The sequence below is a fragment of the Erythrolamprus reginae genome, chromosome 4 (genome assembly GCF_031021105.1).
Source record: "Erythrolamprus reginae isolate rEryReg1 chromosome 4, rEryReg1.hap1, whole genome shotgun sequence".
Classification (NCBI taxonomy): domain Eukaryota; kingdom Metazoa; phylum Chordata; class Lepidosauria; order Squamata; family Dipsadidae; genus Erythrolamprus; species Erythrolamprus reginae.
In genome coordinates, this window is record NC_091953.1 from 19,960,131 (window position 1) to 19,984,874 (window position 24,744).

At 37.5% G+C, this 24,744-nt stretch overlaps 1 protein-coding gene across 3 annotated transcripts in view; it reads left to right on the forward strand.

Annotated features, from left to right (window-relative positions):
- The window catches only part of ATM (ATM serine/threonine kinase), an 85,682-nt gene that overhangs the window by 48,571 nt on the left and 12,367 nt on the right, over positions 1-24,744 (forward strand). For 2 of the 3 annotated variants that reach the window (XM_070749734.1, XM_070749733.1), the window contains exons 34-54: positions 935-1,106; positions 1,209-1,350; positions 3,131-3,307; positions 5,467-5,641; positions 7,249-7,330; positions 7,646-7,795; positions 8,624-8,732; positions 9,446-9,534; positions 9,658-9,760; positions 10,188-10,336; positions 10,840-10,944; positions 11,415-11,534; positions 13,930-14,164; positions 16,360-16,527; positions 16,704-16,823; positions 17,861-18,078; positions 19,150-19,357; positions 21,669-21,773; positions 22,803-22,961; positions 23,990-24,128; positions 24,531-24,613. In XM_070749734.1, coding sequence (XP_070605835.1) covers positions 935-1,106; positions 1,209-1,350; positions 3,131-3,307; positions 5,467-5,641; positions 7,249-7,330; positions 7,646-7,795; positions 8,624-8,732; positions 9,446-9,534; positions 9,658-9,760; positions 10,188-10,336; positions 10,840-10,944; positions 11,415-11,534; positions 13,930-14,164; positions 16,360-16,527; positions 16,704-16,823; positions 17,861-18,078; positions 19,150-19,357; positions 21,669-21,773; positions 22,803-22,961; positions 23,990-24,128; positions 24,531-24,613 — 3,008 coding nt within the window. The remainder of the gene's footprint in view (positions 1-934; positions 1,107-1,208; positions 1,351-3,130; positions 3,308-5,466; positions 5,642-7,248; positions 7,331-7,645; positions 7,796-8,623; positions 8,733-9,445; positions 9,535-9,657; positions 9,761-10,187; positions 10,337-10,839; positions 10,945-11,414; positions 11,535-13,929; positions 14,165-16,359; positions 16,528-16,703; positions 16,824-17,860; positions 18,079-19,149; positions 19,358-21,668; positions 21,774-22,802; positions 22,962-23,989; positions 24,129-24,530; positions 24,614-24,744) is intronic. The other variant, XM_070749735.1, reaches the window with a different exon arrangement.

Sequence of the window (24,744 nt, forward strand, 5' to 3'; positions counted from 1 at the left end):
TAATTAAAGACATGTAAGGAAACAAAGTTGCAAAGCAGTACATGTTTAATACTGTTTAGCTGTATTGATATTGTATTCTTTTTATTTCTTTAAAGTTACTTGATTTGTGGAGGTATTAAATTTTGGCAATTAATTATCTCCTTAAATTGGGAAATAATGGTTTTTCCACTTTCAAAAAAGTAAGCTACAAAAACTTGGAGGAGCTTACTGTATATCAATCAATCAATCAATCAATCAATCAGAATAGTGTAGGAAAGTATCTTGGAGATCTTCTAGTCCAACCTCCTGCTCAAGCAGGAGACTTTATTCCATTTCAGACAAGTGACTGTATAGTTTCATCTTAAAAACTTCCAGTGATAAAGCATCCACAACTTCTGATGGCAAGCTCTTCCACTGTTTAGTTGTTATCACTGTGGTATATTCTTGGTGTACGAAGGTTGTTATCAATTGATAAACAAAGCAGGGTGTCTGGTTTAGATATTTGATTCTGCCTATTATATTTTCTCTGCCCATTGCATTTTCTCCCATGGATACTAGCTGTCAACTTCCTAAATCAGGACACAGTTGTCAAAAATATATATACTAAATTCTGAAAATTATATCTTCTGCTTCTCTTTTTTTCTTGTTCTATATTCTATATTCTATATTCTGTATTGCAGTCAATTAGTTTAAATTCATTCAAAACTAAGAATATAGCTGTTGCCCAATCCCCAGATTTTATGTTGTTATGTTTCTTAATTTACTGAACAGGAAGCTAACCAATAAAATACCTATAAAAAGAAAATTCACTTACGTTAGTATATACATATAATATAAGCACTATGTAGCTTCTTCCTTCAGATTCTGCAGAAAGTTGTTCTCCTTACATATTGACTTCTCTTTAGCTTCAAGTATGCAAAGGCCACCTTAATTATGTTAATATTTATATTTGCAGAAGCTGTTGGAAGCTGTTTGGGAGAAATCGGTCCTATAAATTTTTCCACCATAGCATTGCAACCCAGTAAAAATGGACCTTGTTCCAATACATGTGATCTGTTTAAAGACAGAGAACTTAAGTGGATGTTTGTAATATTAACGCTCATAAATAATTATTTAATAGATCAATGGTAAGTATATAATAAACATTCAACACAATGCTAATGTATTGTTGCTTTGCGGGTGTTTTTGTAGTAGTTAAATTGTAAAAAAATGACTTTTATTACTTTCAGTATTGATGTTCGATCAGCTGCTGCTGTCTGTTTGAAAAACATTTTAGCGACCAAAACAGGACATACATTTTTGGAAATGTACAAAACCCAAATGGATACAATGCTGAAATATTTGCATCCTTTCAGGACATCTAAGAAAAAGGTACTGTATTTTGCACCAAACAAAATTAAATGAAGAATCCTAATTTTTCTTGCTCAGTTAAGAGGGAACATAGATTAGAGAGTTAATTTTACTTATTTTCAACACAGTTCTCTAAATAACCAGTTACAGGATCTCTGTGTGACAATTTTTCAATTGGCTCCAATCTTTCCTAGATTTTTTAGATAATCTAGGGTAGGAAGGTAAATCAGCTCCTCCTCTGAAACTTGAAAACTATCTGCTCCATATACAAATTTTAGGACACAGCAATTATTCTGTTGTAATAATAATAATAATAATAATAATAATAATAATAATAATTTATTAGATTTGTATGCCGCCCCTCTCCGAAGACTCGGGGCGGCTCACAACAAACGATAAAACAATATACATAGGTACAAATCTAATATTAAGAGAAAAAAAACTAAAAACCCTATCATCATTAAAAACCAAACAGCACATACATACCAAACATAAATTATAATAAGCCTGGGGGAAAGGTGTCTCAAATCCCCCATGCCTGGTGGTATAAGTGGGTCTTAAGTAATTTACAGAAGACAAGGAGGATGGGAGCAGTTCTAATCTCCGGGGGGAGTTGATTCCAGAGGGCCGGGGCCGCCACAGAGAAGGCTCTTCCCCTGGGGCCCGCCAGACGACATAGTTTAGTCGACGGGACCCGGAGAAGGACAACTCCGCTAAGAATAAGCTGTGCCTCTTTCAGCAAAGTTGTATCCAACATCCAGAATGGGATTCACTGTTTTTTTTCTCAAAGCTCAGTGTTTATAAGGTAGATTCATGACTCCAGGCTATTCTTGCCTTCTTGTTACTCCTTTTTCAGCTCTCTTCCAAGCAGTAATAAGAGAAAGAAAGTTAAGCAGCTGCTAGTTGCCTTGTGTTCTTTGTGGCAATCATACAGGTTGGATTTAGATGGCGAGGAGAAATGAATGGGCAATGAATGAAGGGCATCTTAAAAGCATAGAATTGAAAAGGAGGCCCCTCAAATTATTTATTTATTTATTATTTAGATTTGTATGCTGCCCCTCTCCGCAGACTCGGGGCAGCTCACAACAAAATAAAACAGTTCATGACTAATCTAAATTATAATTTAAATATTTAAAAAAACCCATTTACTAAGCAAACATACATACATACAAACAAACACCATGCATAAATTGTATATGCCCGGGGGAGATGTCTCAGTTCCCCCATGCCTGACGACAAAGGTGGGTTTTAAGGAGCTTACGAAAGGCAAGGAGAGTAGGGGCAGTTCTAATCTCTGGGGGGAGTTGGTTCCAGAGAGTCAGGGCCGCCACAGAGAAGGCTCTTCCCCTGGGGCCCGCCAACCGACATTGTTTAGTTGACGGGACCCGGAGAAGGCCCACTTTATGGGACCTAATCGGTCACTGGGAGCAGTATTCCAAATTAAAGTATTCTTGACTCTTGGTTGTACAACTTCTATTTGAGCATATTTCAGTTTTGAAATATGAGAAAAAAATTTATGGACACTAGTAAAAAGTGGCAGGGTAAGCTATTTATAAAATGGCTATCAAGATAGGAAGTTGGAATCTCAAATTGTAACTCCAAACCCATTTTGGAAAAGTAAACTTCAGAAATTACTCAAAAGCAACCACATACAGTAAAGAATGTTTTATGCAATGTTTTGTGTTTTCACAGTGGGTAACGTATGTGATATTGTGGCAATGGGAGAATTAAGTAATTAAAGGGTTATTAACTAAATTTAATTTTTTTCTCATGTTTGTTTCTAAACAATAATGATGTTTAGCTCTTGGAGGTGTCTGGGAAGGTAAGAGAGACTCCTCCAGAAAATCTCGATTGCACAACTTTGTGGATTCCTCACAGCGAAAGTCATGAAATTTGGATTAAGACCTTGACTTGTGCATTATTGGACAGTGGAATGATAACAAGTGAAATCCTCCTGTTGCTGAAACCTTTGTGTCAGGTAAATTAGATTGGCAGGACTACAAGCTACGATAAAAGGTTTTTGTTTGCGTTATTTTTAACTTATCTTGATACAGGTAATATTTTATTATTATTTATTATATTTTTATTTTTATATTATTATAATTATGTGCTGCCCAACTCCTGAAGGATTCTGGGTGGCTTCCAACAGTAAAAAACAATTTCTAAAACAGCATAAAACATTCCTTAGGAAAATCCCATTAAAACACATATACTCTCTCAGTCACTCATCATTCATCGCTGGATGTCTCAATCATCAATGGCCCCAGGCCCGCCGAAACAGCCAAGTCTTTACAGCTTTGCGGAAGACTGGAAAGGTGGGGAGGATACGAATCTTAGAGGCAGTTGGTTCCATAGGGCTGGAGCCGCCACAGAGAAGGCTCTTCCCCAGGGGCCTGCCAGCCAACATTGTTTGGCTGATGGGACCCAGAGAAGACTGACTCTGACTCTGTGTGTTCTTATTGGTCAGTGGGAGGTATGCGGCAGAAGGCAGTCCCGAAGATAGTCTGGTCCTGAGTCCTATAGGGCTTTATAGGTAATAACCAACACCTTGAATTGCATTTGGAGATCGATCGGTAACCATTGCAGCTCACGGAGCATCACTGTTATATGAGTGTATCTTCGTACTCCCATGCGTGGCTGCATTTTGCACCAGTTGAAATCTCCAAACGCTTTTGAAGGGTAGCCCCATATAGAGCGCATTGCAGTAGTCGAGTTGAGAGGCGATAAGGGCATGAGTGTGCAAAGAGTCTCCTGGTCCAGATAGAGCCGCAACTGGTGCACAAGGTGAACCTGTGCAAAAGTCCCCCTAGCCACAACTGAGACATATTGATCGAGTCTTAGCTGCGGATCTAGAAGGACACCCAGATAGCATGCCCAATTTATTTATTTATTTTTATTTATTTATTGGATTTGTATGCCGCCCCTCTCCGTAGACTCAGGGCGGCTAACAACAGTAATAAAAAACAGCATGTAACAATCCAATGCTAAAACAACTAAAAAACCCTTATTGTAAAACCAAACATCCATACAAACAAACAAACATACCATGCATAAATTGTAAAGGCCTAGAGGGAAAGAATATCTCAGTTCCCCCATGCCTGACGGCAGAGGTGGGTTTTAAGGAGCTTACAAAAGGCGAGGAGGGTGGGGGCAATTCTAATCTCTGGGGGGAGTTGGTTCCAGAGGGCTGGGGCCGCCACAGAGAAGGCTTTTTCCCTGGGTCCCGCCAAACGACATTGTTTTGTTGACGGGATCTGGAGAAGGCCCACTCTGTGGGACCTAACCGGTCGCTGGGATTCGTGTGGCAGAAGGCGGTCTCGTAGATACCCTGGTCCGGTGCCATGAAGGGCTTTATAGGTGATGACCAACACTTTGAATTGTGACTGGAAACTGATCGGCAACCAATGCAGACTGCGGAGTGTTGGTGATACATGGGCATTTTTGAGAAAGCCCATGATTGCTCTCACAGCTGCATTCTGCACGATCCGAAGTTTCCGAACACTTTTCAAAGGTAGCCCCAGAGCAATTTGAGGGGGTCATTGTATCCCCTTCCCCGCAAGACCAAAGATGGACAGTTGGTGTAGTCCTTTGGAGGCATTACACACAGCCACTTGATCTTGTCGGGGTTGAATTTGAGTCTGTTAACTCCCAGACCCTAACAGCCTCCAGGCACCAGCAGGTAGGATGTAAACACTTGAATTAAAAAAAGTAGTTCTTTTTATACTGCTTTTTCTGTGATCAGATGCCAGCCTTTCAGAGTATCAACCAAATAGGAATCACAACCAGATGAGCTAATACTAATTTATTGCAAAGCTACATTGACAGAATCTTGCAAATCTGAAAATACAATCTTCACCCCACCCCAATCTCTTTTGCAGTCCAAGGAACTAAAGAGGGTGTTTTCAGTACCTCTTTCCCTGCCCTCTATTGTAGTGTAGGTTATGCTGTCTCTTACGTGACCATTATCTTGGCTGCATCTCTTTGACCAGTCTCCCAAATGTTACACAAATGTTTTATTTTATAATAATAAGGAAATATGCATTTCTTAATTACTATGATTTTTAAAAATGAAAATGACCAAGAGCCAATATGAGGATGTAATTTGATGTTCAAAACCTTATTTTGCATTTCTTGTAGGTTCATGCTGATTTCTGTCAAACTGTCCTTCCTTATTTAATTCATGATATCTTACTACATGACTCAAATGAATCTGGACACAATCTTCTGTCTGCACAAATTCAAACATTTTTTATGACCTGTTGCAAATACTCATCATCCAGTAGATCATCTACGCCTTCAAATTTAGATTCAGGTATGAGACTGAGGCTTCTCTTGTGCTAGAATCTGAGATAAAACTTGAAATATTTTGTTTCTGTGGTGTAGCAGTGGCTATGCCGGACAACAGCTCTGCCAACCTAGCAGTCCGAAAGCATACACATGCAAGTAGATAAAGAGGTACCACTTCAATGGGAAAATAAAAGCATTCTGTGCCCCCTTTGTCTTTGGCTCTCTTGGCTAGGAAACAGATGAGCACAACCTCCTAGAGTCAGACATGAGCAAGGGAAACTTTACCTTTAAACAACATGATAGTGACATGCACACACAACTCTAGCAGGAGATTATACCAGAGGGTAGGAATTGTTAACATTCTAATACATTGTGATTTAATTATTGGTAGTTGTAATGTCTGTTCTCTCCATTAATACTTGAAGTTTAGACAAAGTTCTTTAGAACTTACTCCAGATTGGGCTGCCCTTGAAGATTATCCAGAAACTACAGCGTTTCCAGTATTCAGCATTCCTAGGTTCATCCACATTTTATTGCTATTGTGTGAACTATGGGATTAGGTTGTCCTCAAGATTGGATAGGTATTCATTCATTCATTCATTCATTCATTCATTCATTCATTCATTCATTCATTGGATTTGTATGCCGCCCCTCCGAGAACTCGGGGCGGCTCACAACGTATCAAAACAACATAACAATACTGTACATCTAAGAATCCAATTAATATGGCTAAAAAAAAGTTAAAAGGATACTTATGTTCCAGATCCTCAATCTGTATAGTCTGGAGGACAGAAGGAAAAGGGGGGACATGATCAAAACATTTAAATATGTTAAATGGTTAAATAAGGTCCAGGAGGGAAGTGTTTTTAATAGGAAAGTGAACACAAGAACAAGGGGACACAATCTGAAGTTAGTTGGGGGAAAGATCAAAAGCAACGTGAGAAAATATTATTTTACTGAAAGAGTAGTAGATCCTTGGAACAAACGTCCAGCAGACGTGGTTGGTAAATCCACAGTAACTGAATTTAAACATGCCTGGGATAAACATAGATCCATCCTAAGATAAAATACTGAAAATAGTATAAGGGCAGACTAGATGGACCATGAGGTCTTTTTCTGCCATCAGTCTTCTATGTTTCTATCCCTTTCCTTAAATTGTAGTATCTTAAGGGACATTGGAAGCATGCAACAGAAGCTTCTCCAATGCTCTGGGGAACCCACTGTCCTTGAGATCTTGCAGGCCGCTATCCATTAATGTTCCAAAAAAACCACTTAAGATCTGATTTTCTCCACAAGCACTGGCAATAGGCATAAGGAAGAGTGTGTTGTCAGCTGCATCATAAAGTTTAGCTGTGGCAACAGGGGAGGGGCCATTACTGCTTTTGTCTTATTGATTAGATTTCTCCATCCAGAGAGTTACGTTTAAGATGGGCAGCTATATCGCTTTTTAAAATAAATGTATTTAATGAAATAAATAAAATAAATTAATAAGCACTTTGAAATTTCAAAGTAGCATTCCTTAGGATTTTTTTTCCAGATTCTGTATATTGTAATGTACAGAATTTTCAAAATTTTTGTAAATCTATCATTTATTAATGAGTTGAATCACTGTGAAGATGTTCTTTAATATAGATTCAGAAACTCTAGCTCATTTGGATAAAATATCTCGAAGAACAATGCTTGCTGTGGTTGACTACTTAAGACATCAAAAAAAGTAGGTTGAGTTCTTTTGTTGCCTGTATTTTAATTGATTGCTCTTTTATTCAGAAAAAAGACATGTTTTTAAAATAAAAGTAGAAAGTATATGGTAATTGTTAAATCTACAAATTGAAAATTATTATATCTGAATTTCTTCTATAGATTATATTAATAAATTTCTTTTATATTCTGGCATTATTTTAATTTAAAGCAATAAGTATTATAAGTATGGCAAATCACGACAAAATAATGTAACTCAAATATGTGCCTCCTTCATTTGGGAAAAGAGTGGTAAAATGAGATAGTTGTGTTTGTCAATTGTTTTGTCCAGGAATCCTTCCAGTACCATTTTTGATGACAGCTTCTGGCTGGAGTTAAGCTATCTGCAGGTTGCCATGGTAGCCCAGTCTTGTTCTGCTCACTTCACAGCTTTGCTTTATGCAGAAATCTATGCAGACAAGATAGGAAGACAACAGGAAAGGTAGTGTTAATTGCAGTCTGTTCACTTTTATGATACAACTTATACAAAAGTGTGTGGCTTACAGACATCTCTCACCTTGAAAAGTATAAACTGCCTTGTTCTTTTTTCTAATTAAACTTATATGCAATGCTTCAGATTTGAAGAGAAAAAACTTCTTTGGAGCACTTTTTGGTAGTTTTTTAACCAAATGGATCTTTTCCTGTATCACACTGAAGCTGTGTAGGGCAATCACATGATCCTGAGAAAAGACAAGTTGCTTGAAGAAATTGAATAGGTGCTTTGTGGGTATCAGGCATAATCCAAAGCTGCTCTGTCTCTTTTTTTGAATCTAGTTGCACGGCCTAATATTTTGTGCCATTGGTTTGAATTATTAACAGTTTCAGCCTGGGGAAAATACTGTCAAGAAGCAGGAATGTCACATATTCCAGTTTGGTTCTTCCGTTCAATATGATCAGGAAAACCATGAATCTCATTTGAACCAAGATTCCTCAGCTGTTCTTCTTACAATGTCAGAATCATTAATTTATTAAAATGAGCTTTTGCCAAGAAAACAATTGTTTTAGTTCATAGATTTCACATTTTTAAAAATTTCACTGAGATATCACAATTGAAAGAGAAATATAGTATTGCTTTATTTGTTGAAATTCTAACAAGTTTAAAATACATTAACTATAGCAGTTCATTTCAAGCTTTTTTGGGTGACTATGCAGACCTCATCTAATGCATCTAGCAAACGGGCATGATTATTAGTTACAATTTGTATTTTCTGAATGCCCAAACATGGTATCAATTCCACTTGGACATCAGTTTTGAATTTATTTTCTGCAGATCTGCTTCCAAAGCAGCTAAGAAACTAACATTTGAAGAAGGAAGTCAGAATTCAACACTTACTTGTTTAAGTGAGAAGAGTAAAGAAGAAACAGGAATAGGTTTGCAGGTATAGAATTTATTGTAATGTTCTTAAAAGTGCTCATTGGAGTCACTTAGAAAGGTTATGTTTTCATGTGATTTATTAAAAATAATGCATATAGTTACCAGTACTAGATTGTGATGGTACATATAGAAAAATAATTGTTATCATGTTTTAATGGTGGCAGATCACTTCCCTGAATTAGCAACCTGCCCCAGATATATATAATAGTTAATCCCAATTAATTCCAAGCTCTACTATCTCCTGTGTTTTAAAACCTAATTCAATTTACAACAAACATGATGTTCTACTTAGAATTGAGATAAGATGTTATCCCCAATTATTTAATTTCTTACAACAGTTTGTTTTGTGATCCCAAAGTTCAAAGTTACACTGGCACTGAAAAATAATTGTAATTATTTTTAGTTATGACTTTTGAAGCATCCCCATGCTCATCTGATCAGAGTGGATTCATGTTTATGACCATTGCATCATGTGATAATCTTTTGTGACCTTCTGACAAGCAAAGTCAATGGGGAAGCCAGATTCATTTAACAACCAAGTTATTAACTTATCAATTGTAGTGGTTCACTTAACAACTGTGACAAGAAAGGTCATCAAATGGGATGAAGCTCACTTAACAAATGTCTCACTTAGCAACAGAAATGTTGGGCTCAATTGTAGCCATAAGTTAAGGGCTACCTGTATTCAAGATGTATTTGTCATTTTCTCCCCCTTAGGACCTTCTTATGGATATTTATAGAAGCATAGGAGAGCCAGATAGTCTCTATGGCTGTGGTGGAGGAAAAATGCTGCAGCCATTGGCCAGGTATAAATTATATTAGAAAATTAACTTTATTGTGATACCTTGGTCTTTCAAGACTGAAGGGTGCCAATGCAATAAAAAAATAGGAACTTATATGAATGTTGTTGTCTCATGTTATTTTAACAGGATAAGAACATATGAACATGAAGGAATGTGGGGGAAAGCTCTGGTAACCTATGACCTTCAAACCAGCCTTCCACCATCAATTCAACAGGCTGGATTGGTAGAGGTAATGTAGATGCCAAGTTGTTGCTAAATATTGCTGAGAATGTGTACCTTTGTGTGTTGTTATATAAAATGTGTTGCATTTTTGTTTAGCCTTTTATGCTGCTTAGACTAATTTCTGTGAGATGGATGCCTGTATTGAATTTTTTAAATAAATAAACATACACACGAAGAAAGCAAGTTAGCACTTTATTAATAATGCAATCCCATTAACCTAAAATAATTGTTGTAAATTTTATGACCTATTTCATTGAAAAGTACTCAATTAAGAAAATTAGTATATTGATCTTATAAATCTTAATATAAATTAATGGTAAAAATAAGATACTTGCAAGTAGTAAATATATGTTGTTTCTAATCTAGATTGGAAGTGTTTTAATAAATCAGATTTGACATATACTATATTAACTTTAAGTTTTGTTGATTAATAGGCTTTGCAGAATTATGGGCTATGTAATACGCTCTCCATCTACTTAAAAGGATTGGAACAGCAGAATGAAGAAAGCTCCATAGAATTACAGGAGATTCGTTACCAGGCAGCTTGGAGAAATATGCAGTGGGATCAGACCTCCTCAGTCAAGTAATGCAAGTTATCTTAAATTTGCTAGTTAGTTAGTTAGTTAGACAGACAGACAGATATAGATTATGAAACAGAGGCAATGGTTTTTGCACCATGATTGATAACAATAAACAATTATTTATTTTCAAGGCATCAAGCATGCAAATAATTTCTTAATTTGTGAAAAAGGTAGAAGAGACAGCTGTAGTTCTGAACTATCATGGCTATAACAGATACAGTCGTAACACATACTTGCATTGGACAATCAACTGTTTCACTTGACTTTACGTTTGTTTGCAGTAAAGATTCTTATCTAATTAAACTGCATCTGGGAAGCATCTGTGGAGGTCTGACCTAAGAATGATATTTGGCTGTGTAAATTCTTTCTGTGGTCTATGATTTAAAGCTCAGTTCTGATAAGGAAAGCCTTGCATCATGTTAACTACTATTGTATTTTTTACTCCTTATGAATATGCTTATTGTAAAATTTGAGTCAATAGCTTTTTTTTTTATTTTACCTTAAGAGATGAAATAGAGCAACGAGGCTACCATGAATCACTGTATGATGCTCTACAGTGTCTACGGGACAGAGATTTCTCTACCTTTTATGGAAGAGTGAAATGTGCCAGGTAAAAAAGGCAGCTTTAAAATCATGTATATGTTGTTAACAAAGTATTTGGTGAATGTCACATTTTCTAGCAGATAGATGACCATTACCATATTCTTTTGGGATGTTCTTTTGGAAAACTTCTGCATCAATTTTTAGAAGTTAAACATTTTACTTATAGCATGAATCATACAACAATGGAAGTCTTGACATATAATACATTGAAAAATCAGCAGTAAGGCATAAATCCTTATGAAGGTGTAATCTGTGATTTTAAAAAAGATTTTCCACTCTAGATAAAAGTCAGTCATTTTTTTTGTATGTAATGTCAACATCACCTTATAATTTGCATGTGTTTAATTGAATAAGATGCAGTTTGATATCTGTTCTTTTCAAAGTTGTTTTGTATTTAAATGAAATAATTTCTGCTTAATGGCTTTTGAGATGGTTTGTCTATAAACAGTGGGTTATAATTATTTCTTTTATTTGTAGAATCAAAGAAGTAGAAGAACTATTGAAAGGCAGCCTTGAGTCTGTATATTCATTATTGCCTACACTCTGCAGGCTACAGACAATTGGGGAGCTGGAATATGTAGGACAACTTTTCTCTGGGTATTTTACTATTTCTTTATACATTATATTAGTTCCGTGGGGGTATTTTTGATGCTTTTCCTTTTTTTATATAAAATAATTTTTATTTACATATAAACATTAAAAACAATAAAAAACAGACATAACATTACATCTAAACAATGTACAATACACACATGACAATTGAAAGACGAGCATATAATATATCTCCCCTCCCCTCCTACGGCTGGCTATGTTGTCAGCCTCCTTTAGTTCTTAGTGGTATTAACACCAATGGTTTAGTTGATAACGTATACTTTGTAATGCTTTGTGATGCTTTTCCTGTGTAAAATCAAAGGCTCCTATATTTCTGATGCTTCATTGTAAATTTAAGTAAAAAATTAAAAATATAAATGATATATTATACTTTTTGCATAGTAATTTAATGAGCTAATTCATTAAGAATTTTCTTGCCATTGGGCTGGACTCAAACATAGTCATGCTTAACTTGAAATATTTAGCTCAATAATACATATAACTAGACATCTCATTGATTTCAGAAAGTCTGCTATAAGCATAATTAAATCTGGAACTAGCCAATAACAATAAATACAGTCTTTCTTTTTTATATAGCTGACACTTTATTAGAGTACGGTACCTTAGATGAGTATAGAAATGAGATAAACAAAAACTTGTTTTATTGCAAGTTAGTGAAGCCTTGGAGGCTTATTCTTCATTGATTTATCTTAAATGCCTAAGTGACTTGACTCAAATTTTAGGACATTAAGAACTAAAACGTTTCTTTATTCCAGCTTTGATTTGGTTCTTATGTACACTTCAAAACAAAAGTGTGCCTAAATAGGATTTCCGAGCAAAACATTATGAATGTGAAAGGTATAATTAGTTTCCTGCATTTTACTTCTATATTAGATCTATAAATAGATACAGTCCCCACATGATAAACATATGTAGGATCTTGTATACAGTGTTATTGTTTGGTATGACTGGCTAAATGTAAACATTACAATTTTTTTTTTTAAACCCTATATTTTATTTGGAACATTGTTACTGCAATATATTTCCAAGCATCCCCAGGCTCTCATTGCTTTCATTGTTAAAAAAAGAAAAAGCAGCACTGCAAGCACCAATCCTTTTAAGAATATGTGCAATACTATGATCATCCAAGGGCATGGGGTGAAGTATCATCAATATGTCGATGATACACAGCTATACATCTCCACCCCATGTCCAGTCAGCGAAGCAGTGGAAGTGATGTGCCGGTGCCTGGAGGCTGTTGGGGCCTGGATGGGTGTCAACAAACTCAAACTCAACCCAGACAAGATGGAGTGGCTGTGGGTCTTGCCTCCCAAGGACAATTCCATCTGTCCGTCCATTACCCTGGGGGGAGAATCATTGACCCCCTCAGAGAGGGTGCGCAACTTGGGCGTCCTCCTCGATCCACAGCTCACATTAGAGAAACATCTTTCAGCTGTGGCGAGGGGGGCGTTTGCCCAGGTTCGCCTGGTGCACCAGTTGCGGCCCTATTTGGACCGGGAGTCACTGCTCGCAGTCACTCATGCCCTCATCACCTCGAGGCTCGACTACTGTAATGCTCTCTACATGGGGCTACCTTTGAAAAGTGTTCGGAAACTTCAGATTGTGCAGAATGCAGCTGCGAGAGCAATCATGGGATTTCCCAAAAATGCCCATGTAACACAAACACTCCGCAGTCTGCATTGGTTGCCGATCAGTTTCCGGTCACAATTCAAAGTGTTGGTTATCACCTATAAAGCCCTTCATGGCACCGGACCAGGGTATCTACGAGACCGTCTTCTGCCGCACGAATCCCAGCGACCGGTTAGGTCCCACAGAGTGGGCCTTCTCTGGGTCCCGTCAACAAAACAATGTCGTTTGGCAGGGCCCAGGGGAAGAGCCTTCTCTGTGGCGGCCCCGGCCCTCTGGAACCAACTCCCCCCGGAGATTAGAATTGCCCCCACCCTCCTTGCCTTTTGTAAACCCCTTAAAACCCACCTCTGTTATCAAGCATGGGGGAACTGAGACATCTCCCCCTGCCTATGTAGTCCTAGTGCATGATATGACTGTATGTATGTTTTTTTATATTGGGGTTCCTTGCTTTTAGTTTTTTAAATGTATAATTGTTATCTTAGATTTTAATTATTAGATTTGTCAGTATATATTGTTTTTGTCACTGTTGTGAGCCTCCCCAAGTCTGCGGAGAGGGGCGGCATACAAATCTAATAAATAATAATAATAATAATAATCCAGTCCTCAGACCACGAGTTTGATACCCCGATATAGAGATTATAATTTCTCACCTGCCATTTACAGTTTTCTCCCAGGTTTCAAACTAAGGACTATTGGTGGCTAACACTTTATTAAAATTTAGTCACAGCTTCGTTTTATTCTTTGTTTTCAGGTCGGAAACTAATATCCAGTTGCATAATTTGCATCTAAAGTGGCAGAAGCAGTCCCAACTTCTTCAGGATAGTGACTTCGCTTTTCAAGAGCCTATTATGGCTTTGCGCACAGTAATTCTCAAGCTTCTTCTGGAGAAGACAAATGAGAATGCTCAAAGGGAATGCATTATAAACATCCTCACTGAACATCTTGTGGAACTATCCAGATTGGCTCGAATGGCGAATAATTCACAGGTAAGAATCAACTGAAAACCTGCCTTAACTATTCCCTGAAATATAGGCCTATGCTTTTATTAACATGCAAATATTGGGTGTATAAAGGATTTTATCTTTAGTCCAGGATTCTTCATAGAAACTTAGCTTGTCATCTGGAAAGTTAATAGCCCCGGTTCAAGACCTGAGTACCGCATGACGGAGTGAGCTCCTATTTCTTGCCACAGTTTCTGTCCACCTAGCAGTTTGAAAGCATGGCATTGCAAATAGATTAATAGGTACCACTTCAGTGGGAAGGTATCAGCATTCTGTCCGTCTTAGCATATAGTCATGCTGGCCACATGACCATTAAAATGTGTTTGGACACCTCTGGCTCCTTCTGCTAAATGTAGATGAGCAGGACCTCCTAGAGTCAGAGCAACTGGACAGGGGAAATGTTTCCCTTGTGGTCACTGTTCTGTCGGGCTCTCTGGTAGACTCCTCCCAAAAATTCACAGGTACAAATTTCAGACACACACACGTTTGAAAATTCAAAACAATGTTCTTTATAATGAAAATTCACTTAAACTAAGTCCTCTTTTGGTATAGAAAAGAGCACTCCTCTCCAAACAAACTGGTAATTTGTACAAGTCCCTTATCAGTTCTGTGATACTTATCTTGCAGCTGTGAGGCAATTCACAGTCCTTCTTCTTTCACAAAGTGACACACACTTTGCTCTGGTTTAGTTTCAAAGCGGGAAAAAATCAGCACACAAAAAGTCAAAGTCAGTAAAGCAGTCACGAAACACAACGATCAGATAATCCTCCACAATGGCCAAACCCACAGGCTGCTATTTATAGCAGCCTCACTAATGACCACAGCCCCACCCAACCACAGGTGGCCTCATTTTTTTTGATAATAATCTCTCAGTTGTTGTTGCCTATGCATCGCTATCCGCATGCGTGCCTGTATCATTAACTCTTGTTCTGAATCCAAGGAGGAGCTAGATAATTGATCTCCTTCTGAGCTGTCTGCCCCACTCTCCTCCTCCCTGTCACTCATGTCTTCTTGGTCAGAGGAGCCTTCATCATCAGATTCCACCAGGGGCAAAACAGGCCTGCAGCATGTGGATGTCTCCCCCACATCCACAGTCCTTGGGGCAGGAACAGGGCCAGAGCTAACCACAACAGGTCACTAGCACACTTTCAGGATTTTCCATTCCACAAAAAGTAATTGTAAATGTATTTTTATGCTTTAAAAAAGTGGCATTGCATCTGAAATACATTATTGCAATAACCATAAGATTCTATTTTTGTGTTTGTTCATTAGTAATACTCAGTAAATAGTCTTTCATCATGAAGTAGACAGTTGCAATGTTCCAGGATCATGAGTTCATCTTCTGTAACCTCCTGATAAGCAAAGTCAAAGGGGAAACCAGATTCACTTAACAACCATATTACTAACTTAACAACTGCAGTAATCCACTATCCAACGGTGACAAGAAAAGTCATATAATGGGACAAAAACTTACTTAACCATTGTTTTTGCATATAATTTTGGGTTTAATTGTTGTCATAAGTCAAGGACCAGTGTTCCCTCTAATTTTTTTTTGGGGTGGGCGGAAAAATATAGTGTCTGAGCGGCAGTCCCTTCGGGACTGGGCGGCACAGAAATAATAAATAAATAAACAAACAAACAAATAAAAAACCCACACTGTTTTGCCTCAGAGAATTTCAAAATAAAATACTGTACTGTGTGTCTATAACAGTGAGCTCATAATATGGCAACTCTATCAATATCAAAATGCCACTTAAATAGTTGAGCTAGTTTCAAACTAGATTTTGATTTTCTTTCTCTCTTCCTTACTCCCATTCTTTTTCTTTCTCTTTTCCTTCCTCTCTTTTTTTCTATCTGTTTCTCTCTCTTCCTCTCTTCCTCTCTCTCTCCTTCCCTCTCACTCTTTCCCTCTCGGCTTCTGGGCAGGTTTGGAAAATTCTGAGTTGATGATGACTTTTAAGTGAGCGATTGCTCACTGCTCAGCTTAGAGGGAACTAACTATGCCAAGGACTACCTATAATTTAAAGAGTGGTAATAAATCGTGCATGCTGGATTGTGAGTTATGTTTCTGAAGTAGAATGTTATAACTAGCTTTGTCTCTCTGGGATTCTAGAAGAATTAAGGGAGGTATTATGCCATCCGATTAAAAGTAAAGTAAAAGTTTTTTCATCTGTTTTCAGCTTCCAGAAAGAGCAATATATGAAATTAAAAAGTACAGCCTAACCAGAGACAGAGTATCAGAATGGAAATTGGAAGAAGCTCAGGTGTTCTGGGCTAAAAAGGAAGAAAGCTTAGCACTGAATATTCTAAAAGACATGATCAAGAAATCGGATGAAAATTGGTTTGAGGTAGTATAATTTATTTGACTGATGGATTTGGTAGCAATAACTTTGTTTTAAATTCATGCGTTGTTTTGAGAAATATGTGGTTTTTATTAAATAAAAAGAGCAAAGTACATGAAGAAACAATATCAAAATAAAAAAATCATAGTAAAATATCCGATCTGTGTTATTGTTATTCTAAGGTTGAGAAAGACCCGCATCTGAAATTAATTTACACAGAATGCCTGAGGGTGTGTGGAAGTTGGTTAGCAGAGACCTTTTTAGAAAATCCTACCATCATTATGCAGAACTACTTGGAAAAGGTAACAGTTTGTAGTGAATCCTTTAACCCAGGGGTCCCCAAACTTTTTACACAGGGGGCCTGTTCACTGTCCCTCGGACTGTTGGAGGGCCGGACTATTAAAAAAATCTATGAACAAATCCCTATGCACACTGCACATACCTTATTTTAAAGTAAAAAAATAAAATGGGAACATACTATTTAGAGGGGGGGGGGAAAGAAGTCTGAAATTTATATATGTTTATGTTTTGTTTTTAATTTTCTCTTGTTAACATCTGATTGGCTATACAAGGTTTTTAGGTTTATAGAAAAATGTATAAAGAAAGAAGGAAGCACTTTGGCATAATGGTTAATAAGTTAGAAATATAATTGGTGTTGTACTTTTTGAAGGAACATTAAGGAGGGAATTTATTACCTGGATGACAACATTAGAAAAAAAAACTTTTCCAACTTTTTTGATGATTGATATTAGTTACTAACAAAATACCGCATTTTATTCATGGAAAATTAGATGGTACACTGTATTGTTTGAATGTATGTTGATAGAAATTTTTTTTAAAAAATGTACACCCCTCCCAAAAAACGTCCTTCCTTCCTCCGTCCCTCCATTCATTTCATCTTTCCTTGTTCCCTCCATTTCTTCTTCCTTCTTTCCTTCCTTCCTTTTCCCTCCATTTCTCCTTCCTTCCTTCCCTCCTTCCTTCCTCTCTCTTGCTTTCTCTCTCTCTCTCTCTTGCTTTCTTTCTCTCTCTCTTTCTCACTCTCTCTCTCTTTCTCCCTTTCTCTCTCCCTCTCTTTCTCCCCCTTCTTTCCTTCCCTCCCTTCTTCCTTCCTTCCTCTCCACTTCTCTTTCCCTCCCTCTTTTTCCCTTCTCCTTCCCTTTCTTTGTCTCCACTTCTCTCTCTCTCTCACTCACCCCTGGGCAGGATAAATGGCCCCAGCAAGCCGCATGCGGCCCACGGGCCGTAGCTTGGGGACCGCTGCTTTAACCTGTACAAAGCAATTGAAAATTAAATTTGGCTTACATTGTTCTATTATTTGTTCCTCACATTGCTCCAGGCAGTTAAAATTGCTGGGGATCACAATGATGACAGTAGCGAGGAGCTAAAGAGAGGAAAGATGAAGGCCTTTCTTTCTTTGGCTCGCTTTTCGGATACTGAGTATCAAAGAATTGAAGACCGTATGAAATCATCAGAGTTTGAAAATAAGCAAGCTTTGCTGAAGAAAGCCAAGCATGAAGTTGGCCTTTTAAGGGAGCATAAAGTTCAGACAAGTCGGTAAGTCTCATAGCTGAAGCTGGCCATGTTAGTAAATTGAAGTTTCCAATAAGTGATCGTGGATACTATCATATTTTTCAAACACTAAGATGGCATCCATGCTAAATTTTTAAATAATGGTAATAAAATTGCCCCATGATGTGATAGTTAAATCTATTTTCCCAAGATGTCTTGAGATTTTAGCCACCTAAAATTTTTAAGTATAACTTTTTTGTTCCTATTTTTAGCATGTTTTTACATTCCTTTAGAAAGCTACAGGTATGCAAACCAACACTACTGTAATAAAAAGGAAATTACCTTTTGAAAATTGTTCAGAAACTTCAGATCGTGCAGAATGCAGCTGCGAGAGCAGTCATGGGCTTCCCTAGGTATGCCCATGTTACACCAACACTCCGCAGTCTGCATTGGTTGCCGATCAATTTCCGGTCACAATTCAAAGTGTTGGTCATGACCTTTAAAGCCCTTCATGTTATCGGACCAGAATATCTCCGAGACCGCCTTCTGCCGCACGAATCCCGGCAACCGATTAGGTCCCACAGAGTGGGCCTTCTCCGGGTCCCGTCAACTAAACAATGTCAGTTGGCGGGCCCCAGGGGAAGAGCCTTCTCTGTAGCGGCCCCGACTCTCTGGAACCAGCTCCACCCAGAGATTGGAACTGCCCCTACCCTCCTCGCCTTTCGCAAACTTCTTAAAACCCACCTTTGTCGTCAGGCATGGGGGAACTGAGATATCTCCCCTGGGCCTATACAATTTATGTATGGTATGCTTGTGTGTATGTCTGTTTAATAATGGTTTTTTTTAATATTTTAAATTGTAAATTATTAGATTTGTTATAAACTGTTTTTATTGTGTTGTGAGCCGCCCCGAGTCTACGGAAAGGGGCGGCATACAAATCTAATAAATTAAATTTAAAAAAAGAGTGCCCTGGTCTTTTTATCTTGGAACTCTTAAATTTCATTGTGTTATCCTGATCTTCTTGGAACAATTATATAATTATCTTTTGCATAATCATTCATATTTAATCTCAGGAGTTTTGGATGGAGGATTTATTTCTCATTCTGTACTGCTCAGATATACTGTGAAAATTCAGAGGGAGCTGGAACTGGATGAATGTGCAATTCGTGCCCTGAAAGCAGATCGTAAGCGTTTCTTATGCAAAGCAGTTGAGAACTACATTATGTGTTTATTGAGTGGAGAAGAACATGACATGTGGATCTTCCGTCTCTGTTCTCTCTGGCTTGCGAATGATGAACTTTCTGAAGTCAATGCAATGGTTCAGGTTGGTCTTACTGAAGCCTTATTTTTCTGCATCATGTTGGGGTTGCTTCAGACTGAGAGCCAATTTGGTACAGTGGATAGAAAGCAGGAGGCTGAGACTGAGTTGACCTTGGGCCAGTCCCTCACTCTCAGTCCTAGGAAGAAGACAATGGCAAACTACAGTGTTCCCTCGATTTTCGCGGGTTCAAACTTCGCGGAACGTCTATACCACGGTTTTTCAAAAATATTAATTAAAAAATACTTCGCGTTTTTCCCCCCTATACCACGGTTTTTCCTGCCCGATGACGTCATATGTCATTGCCAAACTTTTGTCTGCCTTTAAAAAACACTTTTTAAAATAAACTTTAATAAATAAACATGGTGAGTAATAATCTAAATGGTTGCTAAGGGAATGGAAAATTGTAATTTAGGAGTTTAAAGGGTTAAGGGAAGGCTTGTGATACTGTTCATAGCCAAAAATAGTGTATTTACTTCCGCATCTCTACTTCGCGGAAATTCGACTTTCGCGGGCGGTCTCGGAACGCATCCCCCGTGGAAATCGAGGGAACACTGATACTTCAAAAAAAATTACTTAAGTGAGATGGATGATATAGATTGAGACAGACAGACAGACTTGTTCAAAAAACTGCTGAGACTTATCCAAGCAGTTGTCAGGATTCAGTGTTGATTCAAAGGTACACACGCACACAAACACATTTGAGACTGAATCCAGGGCCAGCTGCTTTTATGTTGTGAATGTTTAATTTGGATTCTAAGCCTTTATCATGTAAATTCTAAGAAAACGTGCATGTTGTCAGCTTTATTTGGATTTTACATCTTTGTGCATATTTATGCTACATTTTCTCAAAATTCAGAACAAATTTTGCATTGTACTATTTCATTATTGTTGCTGGTATTCACTAGATAAATATAGTTGATTCGTTTGAAAGATACTGTATTGTTTTTCTCCTACATAGAGAAATGATTAGAACTAAAGCATTGCATTTGGCACCCTCCTCGTTTCTTATCTCTCACTCTCATTATGTCTGCCTCACTTCATTAGCTTTTGTTCTTGCGATATGTGGCATGGTTATCTGAATTAATTAGCATCAGCTTGCCATCTTAATAGCATTTTCGGTTGTTCCTTTTTCAGGCTAGTATAAGAAAGTATCCGACTTGCATAAACACCTGATTCTGTTCCATATTTGTGTGTGTGTGTGTGTGTGTAAAATATTTTTGCTGATAATGAAAAGGAAGGGAGACTACTACAGGCTTATTTGCCTTCATCAGGTAGCCACACCTTTTTACTGGGATTTGAACCTGGGGCCTCTACCTTGTGTCTTAGCCATTAGGCTACAGGCTCATCTCCTGTATCAGCTTGTACCAGGGAAAGGTTATGTGTCACCCTGGTATATTGAAGGAGCATCACAGCTTCATTTTTGCCTCTCGGCTCCACCAGGGGCCATATTCCAAGGCAGATCAGTTTTTTAATAGCCGGCAACTATAATCTATAGATGTAACATACACGCACACACCAAGCATATCTTTTATTTGTTTTATTTTTCAGTCTGGTCTATATCATGGCTGCCTCTAGCAAAGGGGAAAAAAACATCCAGAGAAGTTTAGATATAAAAGAGATCTGCTAGTCTAGTTAGCAACCAGTGTTATGTTTGCATGGCTTTCTTGGGAATATAGGTAGTCCTTGCTTAATAATCTTACTTACTAATTTCATTGCTAAGCGAAACAGTACATTACTGCACCAACTTATGACAGCAGTCCTGGCTGTGAACATTAAGTAAGTCATTCACAGGACTATTGACTTTGCATTTCAAAAGAAAAGATTGAAAGTAGTGATCGTTACACTCTGATTACAGGGTGGATAAAAATCGATGGTTTTTTAAAATTTAAATTGGATTTTTAATTTTTTAATCAAATTTATTTTAATAAATTTTCTGTTTAAGATACATTAATAATTTAGTTTATTCAACATGAAATGGAGCTTAGTTATGTTGCATGAGGCTGTATATTTTGCAATATTGGGACCATCAGTGAGTCAACAACAGATCAGATGAAGAACTGCTGCAAGACAGAGATAACAGTCACTCTTAAAAATTATGACTTAAATCCACTTTATTTAAATCAACCCTTTTTACTAGTGATTTGAATTGTGATTCAGGTTGATCAGGTTGATATAAATCAAATCCACTCTGATGGATTATAACCATTCATAAAATTTATATAAACATCTTACTCTGTAAAGAAGTCTGTGTTTAAATAATAAATGCACTTTCCTATTTGGTGTCTATTTTACATGTTCTTCTGCTGCACAACAGAAAGAGGCCCAGAAAATCCCATCCTACAAATTCTTGCCACTGATGTACCAGCTGGCTGCTCGAATGGGAACCAAGGGGAATGAATTCCGTGAGATTTTGAATAATGTAATTGATCTTCAGTTGTCATGTGTCTTCCTCATTTACAAATATATTCAAGAGTTTTTGTTTGAATTTTAAGTAGGCATGATAGGAGAGTAGCATGATAATTTTCTTAGAATGCATATGGACAGTTGAGCTAGTAGAATCCTTTCTACATTGCTTTAGATATTTTGACAGTGCTAAAGGATTTCCTTGATTTATAATAGGGTCAAAAAACTCACAGTGAAATACTCACTGTGATGTATGTTACATTAGTTAAATGTTTTTGGTGCGGTGCTCCCAACCGCCCCCCCCCCCCCCCCCCAGGGTAGTCCTCAATTATGTCCACAGTTCAAAGTTACAGTAGCACTGATGAAATGGACTGTCCTTGAAATGGTAGGTCGTTGAAGTTCTGCCTCTATCATGGTGTCCCTATTATGATGTATCTCAAAAATCTTGTACTGCCTATCATCCCCCTACCTCTGTAGTACACATCTGTTTGCAGCACTCCCCTGCCCCTTGTGGCCTCTGCTGGCCTATCTGAGCCTCCCAGTGCTTCCCCCCCCCCCCCGCATACATCCCTGACCCTAAAAATGTATGTGCGGTATCCCACCCACTGTGGCAACAGTATTCTCTGCATTCCTTCCCTAGGACTGCTGTCCCTTTTCACTCAATGACCCCTGTATCTGAGGTTACGGCAGCACCCTGGACTGCTGACATTGCCTTTGCTAAGCTATGTGGTCATATCATCTCACACTTCATGATTGCATTATTTGGCAGCGGCAATCCCGATCCCCATTATTATTGTATCCTGCAGACCACTTGTAAGTGGGATAAAAACTAACTTCCGTTTAATATAAATATAGTGAAACTGAAAGTAAATTAACTACAGCTAATATAAATCTGTAGGGAGGATCCATTCATAAGGCTTTCAGGGTCCATATACTTCTTAGTTAAAGCAAATTGAGCATAATTGTCGAAACTTTGATGCTTGTTTAATATTCACTTCATATTTTATTTTCAATAATCAACTCTTAAAATATTATACTTTAACAGCTTATAGCAAGAATTTCTCTCGACCATCCACATCACACTTTGTTTATAATTTTGGCATTGGCTAATGCCAACAAAGATGAACTCCTGACCAAGCCAGAAGTGACTAGAAGAAGTGGACTAATAAAAAATGTGCCAAAAGAAACATCTCCTCTGGACATGGTAATTACTGACTGTGCATTATTTCGGGTTGTAAACAATAGTAAGCTTTGTTAAAGGAATCATAGAATAGAATAGAATAGAATAGAATTTTATTGGCCAAGTGTGATTGGACACACAAGGAATTTGTCTTGGTGCATATGCTCTCAGCGTACATAAACGAAAAAGATACATTTGTGGTACAACACTTAATGATTGTCATAGGGGTCAAATAAGCAATGAAGAAACAATCAATATTAATAAAAATCTTAGGATACAAGCAACAAGTTACAGTCATACAGTCCTAAGTGGGAGGAAATGGGTGATAGGAATGGTGAGAAAAACTAGTAGAAATAGAAATGCAGATTTAGTAAAAAGTCTGACAGTGTTGAGGGAATTATTTGTTTAGTAGAGTGATGGCGTTCGGAAAAAAACTGTTCTTGTGTCTAGTTGTCTTGGTGTTCAGTGCTCTGTAGCGACGTTTTGAGGGTAGGAGTTGAAACAATTTGTGTCCAGGATGCGAGGGTCAAATATTTTCCCCGCCCTCTTTTTGATTTGTGTAGAATACAGGTCCTCAATGGAAGGCAGGTTGGCAGTAATTGTTTTTTCTGCAGTTCTGAAGTCTGTGTCGGTCTTGTTGGGTTGCAGAACCAAACCAGACGGTTATAGAGGTGCAGATGACAGACTCAATGATTCCTCTGTAGAACTGTATCAACAGCTCCTTGGGCAGTTTGAGCTTCCTGAGCTGGCGCAGAAAGAACATTCTTTGTTGTGCTTTTTTTATGATGTTTTTGATGTTAGGTGACCATTTTAGGTCTTGAGATATGATAGAACCTAGAAATTTGAAGGTCTCTACTGTTGATACTGTGTTGTCTAGTATTGTGAGAAGTGGAAGGGTGGAAGGACACGTTATCAGCTTTGAAGATGAAGATACAATATTTTTTCTTCTGCAGTGTTTTCTGTTTCCTCATATCAGATTTATTTTATGTCTTTAATTAATTTAAACTTTGCATTTGAATTGTATTTTTAACTTCCTTGCCCTCATCCTGTAGGACCGAATGGCAGCTGCTAGCAGTATAATTAACATTGTAAAATGCAAAAGACCTGATATGGTGATAAAAGTTGAAGCCCTTTGTGATGCTTATATTATTTTGGCAAACATGGATGCAACTCCCTGGAAAACCCACAGAAGTATGTATATGGGAAATTGGGGGTTGTTTGGATGCTTGGAATCAATTCGTTTTTCGTTCAAACTGTTTAATGTGAACAATGTATTTTACTTGAAGTATATTATATATGAATGTTGTAGGTTGTAAATATTTTTGCAATTTGCTATGTTTAGTAGATGAGAGATGATTTATTTGGCAGGGTATAAATCAAAAAAATAATTGTTAATTAAAATAAATTGATTGATAGTGACTAAGTAGAACATCTGAAATAACTTTCAATAATTTCAGAAATGTATTCTGAACTTCTTCAAAGACTGTTCCCAAAACATTGACTATAGTATGACAAGGGGCCTGACATTAAAAGTTATATTGACTCAATACACAGCAAATATTTATTAATATGAGGCATGTATTGTTTATCCAGGAGCCATAAATATTCCTTCCGATCAACCTCTAATTAAGTTAAAAAATCTAGAGGATGTTGCTGTACCTACCATGGAAATAAAGGTAAATCAATTTAAGTTGCATTTAAGTCTCAATAAATATTTTTGTCCCATTGTGTTGTGAGCAGCAGAGAAATAAAACATACTTTATAAATAAAGGTAAATCAATTTAAGTTGCATTTAAGTCTCAATAAA